The sequence below is a fragment of the Pistacia vera genome, unplaced genomic scaffold, assembly GCF_008641045.1.
Source record: "Pistacia vera cultivar Batoury unplaced genomic scaffold, PisVer_v2 Contig346, whole genome shotgun sequence".
Lineage (NCBI taxonomy): Eukaryota > Viridiplantae > Streptophyta > Magnoliopsida > Sapindales > Anacardiaceae > Pistacia > Pistacia vera.
The window spans coordinates 73,890-92,816 of record NW_022196164.1 but is presented as its reverse complement, the minus strand read 5'-3'; the positions used below and the strand labels follow the sequence as shown (position 1 = coordinate 92,816).

The 18,927-nt window shown below is 33.7% G+C and overlaps 1 protein-coding gene and 2 pseudogenes across 3 annotated transcripts; all 3 read right to left on the bottom strand.

Annotated features, from left to right (window-relative positions):
* Positions 1–577: 577 nt before the first annotated feature.
* LOC116139022 lies at positions 578–3,071 on the bottom strand (annotated as a pseudogene).
* Positions 3,072–10,182: 7,111 nt separating this feature from the next.
* On the bottom strand, positions 10,183–15,073 carry LOC116139036 (annotated as a pseudogene).
* A 421-nt stretch (positions 15,074–15,494) lies between these two features.
* Positions 15,495–18,276, bottom strand: LOC116139020 (probable E3 ubiquitin-protein ligase BAH1-like 1). Of its 3 annotated transcripts, XR_004129377.1 has the most exons (7): positions 17,874–18,267; positions 17,249–17,493; positions 16,904–17,158; positions 16,203–16,340; positions 16,061–16,119; positions 15,665–15,867; positions 15,495–15,619 (listed from the first exon to the last, which is right to left on the bottom strand). XR_004129377.1 is itself a non-coding variant. In XM_031424702.1 (6 exons), exons 1-6 carry the CDS (start codon positions 18,046–18,048, stop codon positions 15,762–15,764), a joined length of 978 nt encoding a protein of 325 aa, XP_031280562.1. In that variant the 5' UTR covers positions 18,049–18,267; the 3' UTR covers positions 15,495–15,761. The 3 variants fall into 3 exon arrangements, 1 of the variants encoding a protein (XP_031280562.1); XM_031424702.1 differs by having other exon boundaries at positions 15,495–15,867; XR_004129378.1 differs by lacking the exons at positions 15,495–15,619; positions 15,665–15,867 and having other exon boundaries at positions 16,203–16,363; positions 17,874–18,276.
* Between the last annotated feature and the right edge of the window lie 651 nt (positions 18,277–18,927).

Genomic DNA, 18,927 nt, shown 5'->3' with positions numbered 1-18,927 from the left:
CAGTTAACCCTAACTTTTTCATGAGCGTGCAAAAATTTCTTCGAACTGATTTTGCGGAGAACATGATGATTGTATGTAGAGAAATTTTACTGAGTATAGGCGGAAGAAATATAAAGAAAGGTGGTTTTGGATTCAAGAAAGAAGTTATATATTAATTTGAGAATGAGCACTTGTTATTAACCAACAAGTATCTGAGTGGATTCAAGAACATTGTAGAGCGCCGTTTGATAGGTGTTATCCATTGAATTCAAGATAAAAATGCAATTAGGACTTCAATGTAATTAGGTTGCATTTTATTAGGAGTTTTATTTTGATAAAGGATCTGTATGTATCAGGATTCATCTATACATTTAAAATTTTCCAATGAGATTTTGAATGTGTTTTCTGTATAAAAATTTAATTTTTTGCAGGTAAGGCAAGTTTTCTAGAGATTATACACAATATTGATATAGGAATTATAAGTTCACTGAAAACTACTCCATTGGGCATTGCCGATCTATATATAGAATAAATTATGGAGAGTTGAAACTTATGGTAACTCGACCAAACCCGGTGCATCAAAAAGTAACCTATTCTACCATTAAAGTTTTTTTTTTTTTTTTTTTTTAATGACTGACAGTAATTCAACACTTTTCCAAAACTTAGAAACAGGGTAGCTCTTCTACATGAATAATATATACAAATTGCACTAAAACCAAAGAGAGAGAATTGCCTAATTAGACGCCCACAAATGACCGACACTGGAATTCCAATGCTCCTTGTCTGCCGAATCCTTTCCACTCTTTCTGTTCGAAGCCTTTCCTCCCAGGATTGGGGCAGCTGTTAGAATAAGCATGATAGATATAAGAAACTTGCAAGGTGTGCAAAAACTAGCAACATGTTTTAATTTTCTTTCCACTTGAACCGCCACCCAATCTCCCCATGAGCAAAATCAAATAGATTAAGAATAACAAGAATCACATCAAACTGACTATCTTTTATTAAGAGTATAGAAATGGAAACAAACCTTCTGCTTAATAGGATACTAAGCTCTTCCAAGTGTACAGCACCTATATACTCTGCCTGAAATCAAAATCAATCTAATTAGAATAAACAATAAGCACTTGATTTATATTCTAATTGTGAACCAAATCTTCAAGGTTACCTCTCGGCACAAAGGGCATTTTTCTTTAGAATCTGCTTCCTTTAGTCCATCAACAATGGTGACGATGCCGCAGAGCAGCACACATGTAGCAGATATATGACCGCATGTCAGAGAAACTGGATCAAACACTGTGTCCTGTTCAAGAAAAAAGCATACTGAAGCAAAATGACAGTAAAGTTATCAATGTCTGTCATACAACAAAGTTGATATCTTTCAATTTTGATGATCTTGGATGTACCAGATTGCACAACTAGAACCCAGAGTTAGAAACAGAAACCTCGGTTCTTACTGCCAACAAAACATTTGTAAATATACAAACGGACCAAAATTGAAAAATCTATTTCTAATCAATTTCTGTAGTGTATTAAGGCCAATATTTTGAACCACAATATTAAATCTTCTTTTTTTTGTTTTTCTACAAATTACTTTATTTATTATTATTATTATTATTTTTGGCCAAAATATCCTTAAATCTTCCAGTTTTCACAGTGAAATAGATGATGACATAGACCTTGCACCATGAGGGCATATGTAATGAACAAATAGTAGCTAGCTTCTAAAACTCATCCTATATGTCTTCCAACTTTCTGATGATGGCTTCATTGAAGTTTGGATAGTACACAATTTTTCTATGCGTTGTGTATGCATAATACCTTCTCTAGAAAAATGAAATAGGAACTTACCAAGCAAATAGACAAGTAAGTCAATATCGAGCTTGACAGAATCAAAGAGTTCGCAAGAGAGCGAAGGTTTGCTGTCACTAATGTGAGATAGCACCCTTCAAAAAATGCGGGGCCTTCCTTGAGTTGACTTTTGTTTCCTCAAATTGATGTGGAAAGCCATAAGCTCACACAGCCAAGGTGACTGTAGAATTTCAATATGCATACTTTGAGCTTGTGACCTGAAGGCCTGACCTTGCTTAGAGTAGTGAACCTGCACCATACAAAATTTAATATTAATATCACAACCAGAAACAGAATAATTTTACTAAATCCACTTTACGAAATGGGATAAAATATACCTTATCATATTCTTCAGTATCTTTCGAATTGCAATGGCATTAATTAGTGCATAGTTAACCAAGTCCTTGCCTTCTTGAATTAAGGCAACATGGGTCCTTGAATCTTGCCTTTAAACCAATAAAGCACTTGAAAAGCCAGAAGCCAAATGAATCTCAAGCAATTTCTGAGCACGTTCATTAAAGCAGCCTACTACAGCTGACATTTCATTGAGAAGGGAAGGGAAGAAGGTGCCATCGCACACTAAAAATCAAGTTGAATTAGGATATATGAGTAACCAGTGTGAATGAAAAAAATGTTTTAAATGAAGTAAAAAATAATAATAATGTAAAATAAGCAGCACCTCAAGGTATTGAACTACGGATAGAGGAATTTGAGAAACTATTCATTATGAATTAGATTCTGCATTTCCATGAACAAACAACAAAAAAATTTCGATAATTTTTATTCAATCTGCCTACAACACAACTCATCTCATACGAGTAGTATTATTATATGTTATACCCATATTTTCAATTGTTAATATGAATAAGAAATCCTTGATTCAGGATAACATGACAGCTAAAATAGCTAAAGAAAAGGTGGGGGGACAGGAAACAAAATAAATGGATACCAGAACATTGGTGAGGGCAGATGTGGAGGTCAATAACTCCATCAAGGTGTTGTTGAGATTGAAAGTCTCTCCTGCACTTTTTAAGAATCTTCGTTAGGTTTTTGATACCAAGGCCAGGTGTTTTTTCTCATCTTGTCCTCTATGTACTCTGATATTTCTTACAGAACTTCATAGCTAATGCCTAAATTTTCCTAATTTGGGTCTGTCTGATGAATAAACAACGTAGGATCAAAATTGATTCTTAAGTTTTCTCCGGTGATCCTTGAAGCTTCTCTCCCCCTCTCTCTTACTTACAAATATAGAATATTAAAGGTTCCTCCTACTTGGAGAGTATATAGAGGGCAACTCACGGGTGACTGTAGCGAATAAGTCAATTTAAATTAGAGTTTACCATTTAAGTGAATGTCAGAATTACATCCATCTTACCACTTATTTATGGCAATGTATGAACTATGACGATGACTAAAGTTTTATCTTCATTACATAATATATATATCGACAGTCTCAACCATCAAAGCAATATAACTACATGGCCATGTATAGGTTAGTGGTGCAGATAGTGTTTTGGGTGGAGCTAACTTAAATAATGAAGCAATGGTAGTATTTCATCAAAAAGAGAAAGGAAAAAAAGTACAGAAATCACTTTTTTTTTTTTTTGTAAACAGTCGTTATGCGTGGTGTGCACTATCTACGATCCAGTTTGTTCTTGGAAATGTGATATCATTACATTTATTAGTGGGGGGTTATTACTTATATTCATCACGGGAAAAGGAAAGTTTTTGTCATCTTCAACATTGAAATATTGGCCAAATTAATGGCTAATATCAAAAGCATGTGAATTTGCTGCAATCAGGAACCATATTTATTAATAAGTTGAGAAAATGTCATTTCTGAATAGGCTACATAATACAAATGCATTGTATTTATATATGATATGTTAAGAATATGGCAACTTATTAAAGAGGCTCAATAACTTAAGACGCAGGCGGGATAATGATTAAATCTACTTAAATACATGTCATGACACCTAAATCTTATCTTTTGCTTTTTTAATATATACACAGTATCACTTACGTGTTATAATTATATATACACTTTACATAAATAGGGAATAAAATCTCAGAATAAATTCTCTTAAAGTTCCACACTTCACAATACCTAACTAATTAATCTTCTTAATCAAAATATAAGAAAGACGTAAATAGACTATAACAGTAATACTTTATAATAAAGTTTAGATTTATATAATAATAAGAATTAAGTTAACTTCAAAACTAGACCATTGCACAAACGTAAGGCATATGTCAAGATAAGTGCCAAACCAATCGCGAATGGGGAATATCTACAGATGGTGTGAGGGAGAGTTGGAAAACAATGGGCGGCAGCGGCAGCGGCACTAGTTAAATAAAAGTTTTCCATTAATACCTTTGACTTTAACAGGGTTGGTTACCGTGCCATTTCTAAAAAGGAAAATCTCAACAACATTTCTTCTGTCTATCTGGCAGCCCAAGCCTGGTCTATATATATATCCATGGAACGACCCACAACAAAAGTGCGTCTTTCACCAACCAACATCGTCAGGATACCACGTGGCGATCGTTTTAGGATGTGCTTAACGTTTTCTTTTCGTCTTTATTTCTCTACTCTGCCTCAATGAAGGATCAACGACATCCCGATTCAATGTTATAGTTAGGCGAGATTTACTTTAAGTTATTAGTTAAGATTTATATTTTATATAACACCATAGCTTTACAATATAACAACCTTTACATAATCATAAATTAATTTAAAGTAAATACTTTATATATTCCCTCCTATTACGTCTTAATAACATTTAGATAAGTATTAAATGCGACAGAGGTGACATTATTTTTTTAAAGCTAAAGGTGTTAAAAGTATCTCCAGTAGTATTCTTTATAGTGCCTTTATTTTGAAAAACATCTTTCATATAAATAATAGCATCTTCATTAATTTTAAATATAAAGAATATAATTTTTATTAAATCCAATAAATTTTTTAAATTTAATGAAGATACTTTTATTTTTAAGAAAAAGACATAATGAGAGAGATAATTAATAATAAAATGCCGTCATGTGTCACACACGCAAACCTTTCCTTCTTCTGTTATGGCCTTATGGGCCTCATTGGACCAGGTTTAACTTTTTCTTTTCTTTTTAGTTTTGACCTTAAAAAGAATAAATAATAAATAAGACATGATTCCATTTATTTTGATATTGAGGAATTTTACTATGAAATCAATTTCAAATTGACAGGCTGTGTGGATGTTTTGTCAATTGTGGAGGAGGATTTGAAGAGTTGTAGAAACGGCAGGAAATGTGAATAGAGCTGGTCAAGGACCAGTCCAAGCAGGCCCAGGCTTGGGCCCTTTTGGGACTAGTCTCAAATAGGACCAGCCGCTCATGGGCCATGAGAAATATAAGGACTTGGACCGGTCCTTAGGACTGGTCCTATAGGCCCAAGACCGGTCCTATGGACCTAGATAATTCTTTTTTTCCCCCTGTTTTTTTTATATTTTAGAGGTGAAATGAAATTATAGAGGGTTTTTAATATTTTTCAAGGGTAGATTAGTAAGTTTCTAAAAATTTAATTAATTTTAAAAAATAATAAATTAATAGTTAATTTTAATTTTTAACATAAATTCACATTTCGCATATTCACGTTTCACAAATAAACAATTAATAATTTTTTTATTAAATTATTCATTTTCATCGTCAACATATTTACATAATTCAATCTGTATTCATAAAGAGTTCGAGTAGTTCGAGATCTTCAGGGGCTGTTGTAGTCTTCTTTTTGAGAGTCAAATCCCGTAAACACATTATCACTTCAATCATCTCATGGTTAAAGAACATCTTCTGTCTTTAACAATCCGACCACTCGTTGAAAATGTTGACTCGGATGCAATTGTAGAAACCGGCACAGATAAAATGTCACATGCCATTGGGCTACAATGGGGAATCGACTTTCATGTTGGTTCCACCACTGAAGAATATCCATATTATGTTGGTCCTTCATCGTATAAAGGACAAGTCCACTTGTAGGTAGCGATTCAGCTCATTTGGTCCATGTATGAGCTGGAGCTGCTACTTCCGTCACGATCCTTGACGGAGGGACATTAAGGTCCGGATCCTCTCTCCTGAATGTTCCACTTCCATTGTACCTGTTCTCATATAAAGAAAAAAGCTATCCAATTTTTGTTTAAAGTTAGTCAAATAAGATGTATATCATGTCCTAAATGCTTATCTCTGTAATTATACAGTTAACTACGTGTAATTTAAACCTAGGATCTAGAACAAAACCTAATCCATAAAGAATGGATATCTAACCAATATTCTCATATTTTTCTTCCATCTTTAAAACAATTTCCCTTAAATCATTATTATATTAAGCAAAAGTTTTAGCAATTTAAAGCAAAAATATAACACTAAATTAGTAGTCGGATAATAAATACCACTAATTGATTAGTAGCATCATAAAAAATTTGAAGAAATTGATAAACAAGTTCACAAACCGCCCAATCATCATAGCTGACAACTTCCTCTGGATAGTGCTTTCGGTTGACGAAATCTGTAATTTGTTTCATGGTTGGCAAAGTTTTTTCCAAAATCAAGTAGGTGGAGTGAAAGATTCAGCATGCATGAGAGTGGTGGAGATGGAGAATGAAAGCATGATTAAAAAACGGTTTACATGCAAAGCTTGGATATGAGATATACCTACTCCTTGCTTTGGATTGATGAAAATTAGCTTCAAAAGGAGAAACCTCCACACTTTAACACCACCTTGAGAGGATTAGAGAGTGGCCTTGGCTAGGGAGAAAGAGCTTTTAGTTTGTGTTTGAGTGAACAAGTGAATAATGAACAAAAATGCAATCTTTTGCACTTATATATACTTGGGCTATTTTGTAATTATTTATTTTCACTTCCAAGCCCAATAAAATCATTTTATAAAAGGACCCCACGAATTTAATATGCTACCCTTGAATAATCAATATTATTCAAGGGCCCATGTAAACTAAACTAGTTACATTAACACACCCATAAATTTACCCTTTTACCCTTTAACTATTAAAAGGTTATTTTTGTTCATCTCATTAATCTAACACTTTAAGATTAATAATTAAATATAATTAATTATTGCTTGACCATTTTAACCCTTAAAATGTCACAAATTGTTTTCTATGTAACTATTACTATGGAAGTCCCGTTATTACCCTCGGAAGGTGCTAGCCCTCTTCGGATAATATTTCTCTCTCTTATCATTCTCTAACTTCTCAAGGCTATTGGTGTGACCATGTAGGTCCACCGTGGATTAGCCGTGAGCCGGTTCTGGATGAATCCGGAAACCCGTCCGGAGGCCCAACGACTATGGTAAACATCTAGAATGTGCCATAGTCCCTAAACCACGATGAAGAAATACTTCATCGAACCCATTTCAGATCATACGTACCATGCAGATAAAGTCCCTCCATTGAGATATCCTAATCGAGTATGGATTCATGGAATGTCAAAATCCTAAACTCGATCTTCTACCGAATCGTCGATCAATATGTTCGGAACTCGTCATCACAAACTTGCTTTTGTATGACTAATAATAGACTCTGGCCAGAGATTCAATTTTCCGATATTTTACGATGTTTGTCTAGGAACTCGAATCCGGATGGAGTCAGTAGTACTCCCGATCCTATATTTCCGAGTCAATGGATCCCCTCTTGACCATCGTTTGTTTCCGCATAGAACAACGCATGACCAAATAGGCTTTATTGTACGAAACATGATTAGTCTCGTACTTATACACCGTATGAACCATACGCATCCATATCGGATCTGACTACAATGTCTCAGGTCAAAGGACTACATCGTGCATGATATAACCAAACGATAAATCATTGACTACATGCTTTTTCAAGTGATTTGCGTTATTCGGTCACATTCGAAAAACAGTTCACCAACCGTTATCCATACCAATGCCCAGTGACATGACTATCATCGTCATCCGTACTTATATCAACTCATGATTCTTTCAGAAGCATCCGGTATGCCTACTGTGCAATATAGTTGCCCAAATTTATATTGGTTCCGTAGGAAACCCTTTTCGATAATTCATTACCTATTAAATGAATCATCTGGACAATTCATATATGTACTTTATTTTAAATGCATGACTGAATAAAGGAAGCAATTTACATATATGAATGAAGAACTCTTTCTTCTATTATTTATGATATATATAAGACAAGACAAAATGCTCTGAAACCGCAACACGAATGGTTTCTAGGGCATACACTAATATACACTAACATGGAGTTCCAACGGATAGGCATGTCCGTACATAACTTTAAAGGTCGAACCGATGGATCTTCTGCAAAATATTTGACGTACTTCTGCCATCTTTTATTGCTATGGCGACGATAAATCGATAGCCTGCGCACCCTCTCTATCTCGAATGTAAACATCTAAATTTACTTAACTATCAAATTGATGATGTGGCAAACACATCTCTGGTGAAAAAACTTGCCTTCACCACGTGGATCCATCTCTTTTCAAATAAAGAGATTACTGTGGTGTTAGCAACTGCATTATCTAATGTCAGCGCTACAACTCTATCAGTTAATAAATATTCTTGTAAAACTTCAAGAATTGTAAAATAAATAGTTTCAGCACTATGTTTTTCATATAATGGTTTAAAACCTATCAATTTTTGTTGTAAACCCCAATTATAATCTAAGAAATGTACCGTGACAGTTAAAAAATTGGTTTTCAAGCCCATATATCTGATGTAAGTGCAATAGATATATTCCTAAAATTTTGAAATTCGTTTTTAAGTTTATTATTTATTTTGTTATAAAATTTTAGTATATCTCTTCTACTTATTCTTCTACTAACAAGGGTATATGTTGGACAAAATGCAGTTTTAATCATGTGAATAAAATAAGGATTTTTAGATAAACAAATGGGAGAGTTCGTAGCAACTATGAATCTTGTTATTTCATCTCGTGCAACATGTGCATTGTATTATCATGTTGAAAGAGTTGAAGATTGTGGATTAAAATTAAGTTGAGTTTGAATTTGTCTACCTGATCCGCTTGAAGATGTATTCGACAACTGCATTATTTGGGGGTGCTTTTTCTCCACGTGTCGTCGTATCGTCGAAGTCCCATTCTCAGCGCCAATAATGGTTCCACAAAAATTATATATCCCACATGATTCTTCCTCCTCCCTGTTTGGCTTTGGCCGTTTTGATTTGATGAAGTGTCACCATACATCGGACACGACCCTCTTTGACGGTCGGGGGGTTGGGCTATGCCCATGCCCATTGACTTGCAGCTCTCATGTGTTTGGCTACACTTCGTCCCGACCGAATGTGGTTGTGGAATTGCAACTGCTTCCTTCGGAGGAAATGTTGACAATGGATTGAACCCTTCCATTTCTTCGGTGGATGAAACGTAAAACTCATTTGGGGAAACCATTATAAATTTATGATAAAATAATAAATAATTAAAATGAAATGAAATGAAATAATAATATGAAATTATAAGGATATTGAAAAATAGAAAAAAAAATTGAATAATATAAATAAATAATATGAATAAATTATAAATATAAATATAAATTAAATGAGAATTTGATTGGAGATTTGGAGTTGAGAGATTGAGAGAATAAGAGATTGATTGGTGTGGAAAAAATGAAAGATTTTTGGGTTATTTATAGTGTAGTTGTGGGGAGGGGGGGGATTAAAAAAAAGAATGTTATAATATAAATTATAGCCAACTGCCAACAGTGAGTAATTTTTTTTTTTTTAATTTTATTTTAACCCTTATAATTTATGTTTATTTTAAATTTTATAGAGGGTTTTAAGTAATTGTGCATGAGACTAAACTAAAAAAATCTAAAAAAATTTGGGCCAGGCCTTGGCCTTGGAGGAGGGCACAGTAGAGGGCCTAGGCCCTCCTTCTTAGGCCTGGTCCCGTTTTGGGACCAGATCTCCTACGACCGAACCCAATCCCAAATACCCACCTCTAAATATGATAGATGCATAATTGTAGTTGTAATTTATATAGTTTTTGATTGTTGAATTAAATTAGTAATGGATATTTTGTGAAACATATAAATCTTTTTTTGTTTGTTTTTCTATCAAATTACTATTATTATTATATTATTTTTTTTGGCCAAAATATCCTTAAATCTTCCGTTTTCACAGTGAAATAGATGATGACATAGACCTTGCACCATGAGGGCATAGTAAAGAACAAATAGTAGCTAGCTTCTAAAACTCATCCTATATGCTCTTCCACGATTTCTGATGATGTGCTTCATTGAAGTTGGATAGTACACAATTTTCTATGCGTTGGTATGCCAATACCTTCTCTAGAAAAATGAAATAGGAACTTACCAGCAAATAGAACAAGTCAAGTCAATATCAGCTTGACAGAATCAAAGAGTTCGCAAGAGAGCGAAGGTTTGCGCACTAAATGTGAGATAGCACCCTCAAAAAATGCAGGGGCCTTCCTTGAGTTGACTTTTGTTTCCCTCAAATGATTGATGTGGAAAGCCATAAGCTCACCAGCCAAGGTGACTGTAGAATTTCAATATGCATACTTTGAGCTTGTGACCTGAAGGCCTGACCTGCTTAGAGTAGTGAACCTGCACCATACAAAATTTAATATTAAAATATCACAACCAGAAAAATATATTTTACTAAATCCACTTTACGAAATGGGATAAAATATACTTACATATTTCTCAGTATCTTTCGAATTGCAATGGCATTAATTAGTGCATAGTTAACCAAGTCCTTGCCTTCTTGAATTAAGGCAACATGGGTCCCTTGAATCTTGCCTTTAAACCAAATAAAGCACTTTGAAAAGCCAGAAGCCAAATGATCTCAAGCAATTTGAGCCCGTTCATTAAAGCAGCCTACTACAGCTGACATTTCATGAGAAGGGAAGGGAAGAAGGTGCCATCGCACACTAAAAATCAAGTTGAATTAGGATATATGAGTAACCAGTGTGAATGAACAAAAATGTTTTAAAATGAAGTAAAAAATAATAATAAATGTAAAAAAGCAGCACCTCAAGGTATTGAACTACGGATAGAGGAATTTGAGAAATATTCATTATGAATAGATTCTGCATTTTCCATGAACAAACAACAAAATAAATTCGATTAATTTTATTCAATCTGCTAAACACAACTCATCTCATACGAGTAGTATATTATAGTTATACCCATATTTCAATTGTTAATATGAATAAGAAAACTTGATTCAGGATAACATATGACAGCTAAAATAGCTAAAGAAAATGGTGGGGGGACAGGAACAAAAAATGGATACCAGAACATTGGTGAGGGCAGGTGTGGAGGTCAATAACTCCACAAGGTGTTGTTGAGATTGAAAGTCTCTCCTGCACTTTTTAAGAATCTTCTTGAGGTTTTTGATACCAAGGCCAGGTAGTTTTTTCTCATCTTGTCCTTGCATGTACTCCTGATATTTCTCAGAACTTCATAGCTAATGCCTAAATTTTCCTAATTTGGGTCTGATGAATAAAAAACGTAGGATCAAAATTGATTCTTAAGTTTTCTCGGTGATCTTGAAGCTTCTCTCCTCTCTCCTTCCTACAAATATATGAATATTAAAGTTCCTCCTACTTGAGAAGTATATAGAGGGCAACTCAAGGGTGACTGTAGCGAATAAGCAATTTAAATTGAGTTTACATTTAAGTGAATGTCAGAATTACATCCATCTTACACTATTTATGGCAATGTTAGACTATGACGATGACTAAAGTTTTATCTTCATACTAATATATATATATATATCGACAGTCTCAACCATCAAAGCAATATAATACCTGGCCCATGTATAGGTTAGTGGTGGAGATAGTGTTTTGGGTGGAGCTAATTTAATAATGAAGCAATGGTTAGTATTTCATCAAAAGAGAAAGGAAAAAAAAAAAATACAAGAAATCACTTTTTTTTTTTTTTGTAAAAAAGTCGTTATGGCTGGTGTGCACTATCTACGATCAGTTTTGTCTTGGAATGTGATATCATTACATTTATTAGTGGGGGGTTATTACTTAAATCATCACGGGAAAAGGAAAGTATTGTCATCTTCAATATTGACCAATTAATGGCTAATATCAAAAGCATGTGAATTTTCTGCAATCAGGAACCATATTATTAATTAAGTTGAGAAAAGTCATTCTGAATAGGCTACATAAATACAAATGCATTGTATTTATATATGATAATGTTAAGAATATGACAACTATTAACAAAGACGCAGGCGGGATAATGATTAAATCTTCACTTAAATACATAACAGACACCTAAATCTTTCTTTTGCTTTTTTAATATACATCAGTATCACTACGTGTTCTAATTTTATATACACATTACATAAATAGGGAAATAATTCTAATTAATATGTTCCCCACACTTCACAATACCTACTAATTAATCTTCTAATCAAAATATAAGAAAGACGTAAATAAGACTATATACAGTATACTTATAATAAAGTTTAGATATATAATAATATAAAGAATTAAGTTAACTTCAAAACTAGACCATTGCACAAACGTAAGGCATATGTCAAGATAAGCTGCCAAACCAATCGGAATGGAGGATCTAAGATGGTTGAGTGGAGAGTTGGAAAACAATGGGCGGCAGGGCCCGCCCTAGTTATATTAATATAAAAGTTCCATTAATCCTTTACTTAACAGGTGGTTACCGTGCCATTTATAAAGGAAAATCTCAACAACATTCCTTCTGATCGGCAGCCCAAGCCTGGTCTATATATTATAACCGGACCTGGCCCACAACAAAAAGTGCGTCTTTCACCAACAACATCTCATGGATACCACGTGGCGATGTTTTAGGATGTGCTTACGTTTTCTTTCGTCTTAATTTCTCTACTCTGCCTAATATAAGGATCAACGCATCCCATTCAATGTTAAGTTAGGCGAGATTTACTTAGTTAGTTTATAGTTATAAGATTTATATTTATAACACCAAGCTTTCAAATATAAAACCACATAATCATAAATTAATTTAAATAAATACTTTTTATATCCTCTAATGTCTTAATAATATTTAGATAAGTATTGAGCACACAGAGTGGCATTAATTATTTAAAATTAATGTGTAAGAGTATTCTTCAATGTGCTCTTTATTTGAAGAAACATTCTTTATAATAAAAAACATCTTCATTAATTTAAATATAAATAAAAAATTTTTATTAAATCTAGTAGACTCTTTAAATTTATGAAGATGCTCTTTATTTTTAAGAAAAGAATAATGGAGAGAGAATTAATAAATAAAATGCATAGGAATTGTAGTTTATTAATTAAAATTAAGTAGAGAGTGAAATTTGACTCTCTAAATGTAGAGAGTCAAACTCACTCTTCTAATTTATTTTAAGATAAAGAGTCTGTTGGACTCTGTTTTTTATAGATAAAATCTTTTAATAAAGAGTTTGTATCAATAAAGAGTCCTTTAGAGATGCTCTTAAGAGCACTTCAGTGGTGTTCTTTATTTTGAAGAGCATCTTCATTAATTTTAAAATACAAATAACATAATTTTTATTCAAATTCAATAGACTCTTAAATTTAATGAGATACTCTTTATTTTTAAGAAAGAGATTTAATGGAAGAGAGAATTAATAAATAAATATATAAGAAAAAATAGTTTATTAATTAAATTAGGATAGAGAGTGAAATTTGACTCTCTAAATATGCGAGTAGAGAGTCAAACTCACTCTCTAATTTATATTTTAAGATACAAAGTCTGTTGAACTCTTATTTATAGATAAACTCTTTATATAAAGAGTTTGAGTCATATAAAGAAATAATTGGAGATGCTCTCAAGTTAATCAAATCCTTATAATTCATTAGTATATAAAAATAAAAAGTATATCACCCCCATCTCCATGCCAGGTGTATCTAGCCCGGCTCAACAATTGATATATCTTCTAATGTTATAAGAGTTCAAACGGTTGTGGTGGGAATCGACGATAGCCAGCACACCTTCTACGCATTGGAAGGGACCCGGATCGTTTCTTCACGGCTGGCCCTTCAAACCCTTTTAAGCTTGTCTTGTTCACTCACGCCAAACCTTCTCCTTTTCTTATGGCCTTATGGGCCTCATTGGACCAGGTTACTTTTTCTTTTCTTATAGTTTTGACCTTAAAAAGAATAAATAAATAAGACATTGATTCCAATTTATTTTGATATTAGGAATTTTACTATGAAATCAATTTCAAATTGACAGGCTGGGTGGGATGTTTTGTCAATTGTGGAGGAGGTTTGAAGAGTTGTAGAAACGGCCAAGAAATGGGATATTTAGCTGTAGCGGTGAGGGGAAATTATCATGTTAATCTGTTGGGATACCATTATCGTTATTGCCGTTGAGGAGAGATTATCATGAGAATCTTCTGTTGAGATACCATTACCATGGGAATCTGTTGGGATAGGGATCGCATTTTAGGTTGTAGATAAAAGAGGATATTCAAAGGAAACAAATCTCAATTATACATAAACTCAATCTCGCATGATTAGAATCTTAATTCTTTTGGGTAATTACATGGATTTAGTCTCTTCAATCCCAATTAGATATCCTTTTACAACCACCACCGTTTCTTAGATAAGGAAAAAAAATTGAATAAGAAAACCTATAAACGTATTCTTCAATCCCAATTATATATCCTTAATCACAGATTTCAACAAGAATGAATGATGACTGCTTAAAGTTACTGTTCTTCGTATGGATTCATAATATGAGTACAGTTTTTGAAAACAAAAATATAAGATTGCATAAGAAAGATTATAAACAAGTTAGAACATGCTAATCATCAAATCTAAGTAATGGATTATCAAACAATGTTACTTGGTTGGGCCAAAATTATACAACCCCGAAAGAAATAGCAGTGAAGTTTGGGATCAATCTTGATGTTGGCTAACCAAAAAATCATACTTTTCTACACAGCACCTTCAGTTTGGCACTTCTTGGCGAACTTGAGTAATTTGTCGAAAGTCTCAGTTGTGCAAGCAAGCGTAATTGGGCCGTCAACTTTAACATCAAGATCATCCCCCTGTGACTGCATTATCAATTCTTGAAACTTGGGCAACGACAGATACTTGAGCGGAACTTGATATCTCTTAAGCTCTTCACCCACGTACATTACTATGTAACCTCTTGGACTATGAATGTTCTTGGACCCCTCAACAGTCGCAAATTTTTTGTACGAATTCTTGGAATCAGTTAACCCTAACTTTTTCATGAGCGTGCAAAAATTTCTTCGAACTGATTTTGCGGAGAACATGATGATTGTATGTAGAGATAATTTTACTGAGTATAGGCGGAAGAAATATAAAAGAAAGGTGGTTTTGGATTCAAGAAAGGACTATATATTAATTTGAGTGTTATTAACCAACAAGTATCTGAGTGGATTCAAGAACATTGTAGAGCGCCGTTCTGATAGGTGTTATCCATTGAATTCCAAGATAAAAATGCAATTAGGACTTCAATTGTAATTAGGTTTTGCATTTTATTAGGAGTTTTATTTTGATAAAGGATCTGTATGTATCAGGATTCATCTTATACATTTAAAATTTTCCAATGAGATTTTGACATGTGTTTTCTGTATAAAAATATCAATTTTTTCTAGAGATTTTACGCAATATTGATATAGGAATTATAAGTTCACTGAAAACTACTCCCATTGGGCATTGCCCGATTCTATTTATAGAATATAAATTATGGAGAGTTGAAACTTAAGCGTAACTCGACCAAACCCGGTGCATCAAAAAGATAACTTATTCTAATCCATTAAAGTTTTTTTTTTTTTAATGACTGACAGTAATTCTAACACCATCACAAACTTTTCCAATAACTCAGAAACAGGGTAGCTCTTCTACATGAATAATATATACAAATTGCACTAAAACCAAAGAGAGAGAATTGCCTAATTAGACGCCCACAAATGACCGACACTGGAATTCCCAATGCTCCTTTGTCTGCCGAATCCTTTCCACTCTTTCTGTTCGAAGCCTTTCCTCCCAGGATTCGGGGCAGCTGTTAGAATAAGCATGATAGATATAAGAAACTTGCAAGGTGTGCATAAACACTAGCAACATGTTTTAATTTTCTTTCCACTTGAACCGCCACCTCAATCCTCCCATGAGCAAAATCAAATAGATTAAGAATAACAAGAATCACATCAAACTGACTTATCTTTTAATTTAAGAGTATAGAAATGGAAACAAACCTTCTGCTTAATAGGATACTAAGCTCTTCCAAGTGTACAGCACCTTCATATACTCCTGCCTGAAATCAAAATCAATCTAATTAGAATAAACAATTAAGCACTTGATTTATATTCTAATTGTGAACCAAATCTTCAAGGTTACCTCTCGGCACAAAGGGCATTTTTCTTTAGAATCTGCTTCCTTTAGTCCATCAACAATGGTGACCGATGCCGCAGAGCAAGCACACATGTAGCAGAATATATGACCGCATGTCAGAGAAACTGGATCAAACACTGTGTCCTGTTCCAAGAAAAATACGCATACTGAAGCAAAATGACAGTAAAGTTATCAATGTCCTGTCATACAACAAAGTCTGATATCTTTCAATTTTGATGATCTTGGATGTACCAGATTGCACAACTAGAACCCAGAGTTAGAAACAGAAACCTTGGTTCTTACTGCCAACAAAACATTTGTAAATATACAAACGGACCAAAATATGAAAAATCTATTTCTAATCAATTTCTGTAGTGTATTTAAGGCCAATATTTTGAACCACAATATTAACTCTTTTTTTGTTTTTTTTCTATCAAATTACTTTATTTATTATTATTATTTTTTTTTTTTTGGGGGCCAAAATATCCTTAAATCTTCCAGTTTTCACAGTGAAATAGATGATGACATAGACCTTGCACCATGAGGGCATATGTAATGAACAAATAGTAGCTAGCTTCTAAAACTCATCCTATATGCTCTTCCACGATTTCTGATGATGTGCTTCATTGAAGTTTGGATAGTACACAATTTTTCTATGCGTTGTGTATGCATAATACCTTCTCTAGAAAAATGAAATAGGAACTTACCAAGCAAATAGAACAAGTCAAGTCAATATCGAGCTTGACAGAATCAAAGAGTTCGCAAGAGAGCGAAGGTTTGCTGTCACTAAATGTGAGATAGCACCCTTCAAAAAATGCAGGGGCCTTCCTTGAGTTGACTTTTGTTTCCCTCAAATTGATGTGGAAAGCCATAAGCTCACACAGCCAAGGTGACTGTAGAATTTCAATATGCATACTTTGAGCTTGTGACCTGAAGGCCTGACCTTGCTTAGAGTAGTGAACCTGCACCATACAAAATTTAATATTAAATATCACAACCAGAAACATATTATATTTTACTAAATCCACTTTACGAAATGGGATAAAATATACCTTATCATATTTCTTCAGTATCTTTCGAATTGCAATGGCATTAATTAGTGCATAGTTAACCAAGTCCTTGCCTTCTTGAATTAAGGCAACATGGGTCCCTTGAATCTTGCCTTTAAACCAAATAAAGCACTTTGAAAAGCCAGAAGCCAAATGAATCTCAAGCAATTTCTGAGCACGTTCATTAAAGCAGCCTACTACAGCTGACATTTCATTGAGAAGGGAAGGGAAGAAGGTGCCATCGCACACTAAAAATCAAGTTGAATTAGGATATATGAGTAACCAGTGTGAATGAACAAAAATGTTTTAAAATGAAGTAAAAAATAATAATAAATGTAAAATAAGCAGCACCTCAAGGTATTGAACTACGGATAGAGGAATTTGAGAAATTATTCATTATGAATTAGATTCTGCATTTTCCATGAACAAACAACAAAATAAATTTCGATTAATTTTTATTCAATCTGCCTACAACACAACTCATCTCATACGAGTAGTATTATTATATGTTATACCCATATTTTCAATTGTTAATATGAATAAGAAATCCTTGATTCAGGATAACATATGACAGCTAAAATAGCTAAAGAAAATGGTGGGGGGACAGGAAACAAAAATAAATGGATACCAGAACATTGGTGAGGGCAGGTGTGGAGGTCAATAACTCCATCAAGGTGTTGTTGAGATTGAAAGTCTCTCCTGCACTTTTTAAGAATCTTCTTGAGGTTTTTGATACCAAGGCCAGGTAGTTTTTTCTCATCTTGTCCTTGCATGTACTCCTGATATTTCTTACAGAACTTCATAGCTAATGCCTAAATTTTCCTAATTTGGGTCTGTCTGATGAATAAACAACGTAGGATCAAAATTGATTCTTAAGTTTTCTCCGGTGATACTTGAAGCTTCTCTCCCTCTCTCTCTTCCTTACAAATATATGAATATTAAAGGTTCCTCCTACTTGGAGACGTATATAGAGGGCAACTCACGGGTGACTGTAGCGAATAAGTCAATTTAAATTAGAGTTTATCATTTAAGTGAATGTCAGAATTACATCCATCTTACCACTTATTTATGGCAATGTATGAACTATGACGATGACTAAAGTTTTATCTTCATTACATAATATATATATATCGACAGTCTCAACCATCAAAGCAATATAATTACATGGCCCATGTATAGGTTAGTGGTGCAGATAGTGTTTTTGGGTGGAGCTAACTTAAATAATGAAGCAATGGTTAGTATTTCATCAAAAAGAGAAAGGAAAAAAAGTACAAGAAATCACTTTTTTTTTTTTTTGTAAACAGTCGTTATGGCCTGGTGTGCACTATCTACGATCNCTTGTTGCGGTTGACTCAGTCCTTCTCCATTTCGGCCATATTCTGCCCCATTTTGACGATCACAATTTACTTGCTCATTATCGGTACTATTATTGGTTTGTTCGAAGATACGGTCATCCATATTGTACATTCTGATAAAATTATGAAGTACACAACATGCCATAACAATCTTCCCTTGTTTGTCCAACGGCTAATTGTTCATTCCATTTAGAATACGGAACCGTCTTTTCAAAATACCAAAGGTTCTCTCGATAACATTGCGGAGTGAAGCATGTCTGTAGTTAAACAACTCGTGTGGCCCCCTTTGGTTACGACGGTGATCAGAAATATGGTAAGTCACTCGCC

What these genes read in the sequence shown, in the direction of transcription:
- LOC116139020 (XM_031424702.1), bottom strand. Translation starts at nt 18,048, where the DNA reads ATGAAGTTCTGTAAGAAATATCAGGAGTACATGCAAGGACAAGATGAG. An exon ending in CTGCCCTCACCAATGTTCTG is followed by an intron (nt 17,494 to 17,873) that starts GTATCCATTTAT and finishes CTTGATTTTTAG; the next exon opens with TGTGCGATGGCACCTTCTTC. An exon ending in TGACTTGTTCTATTTGCTTG is followed by an intron (nt 16,341 to 16,903) that starts GTAAGTTCCTAT and finishes TTCTTGGAACAG; the next exon opens with GACACAGTGTTTGATCCAGT.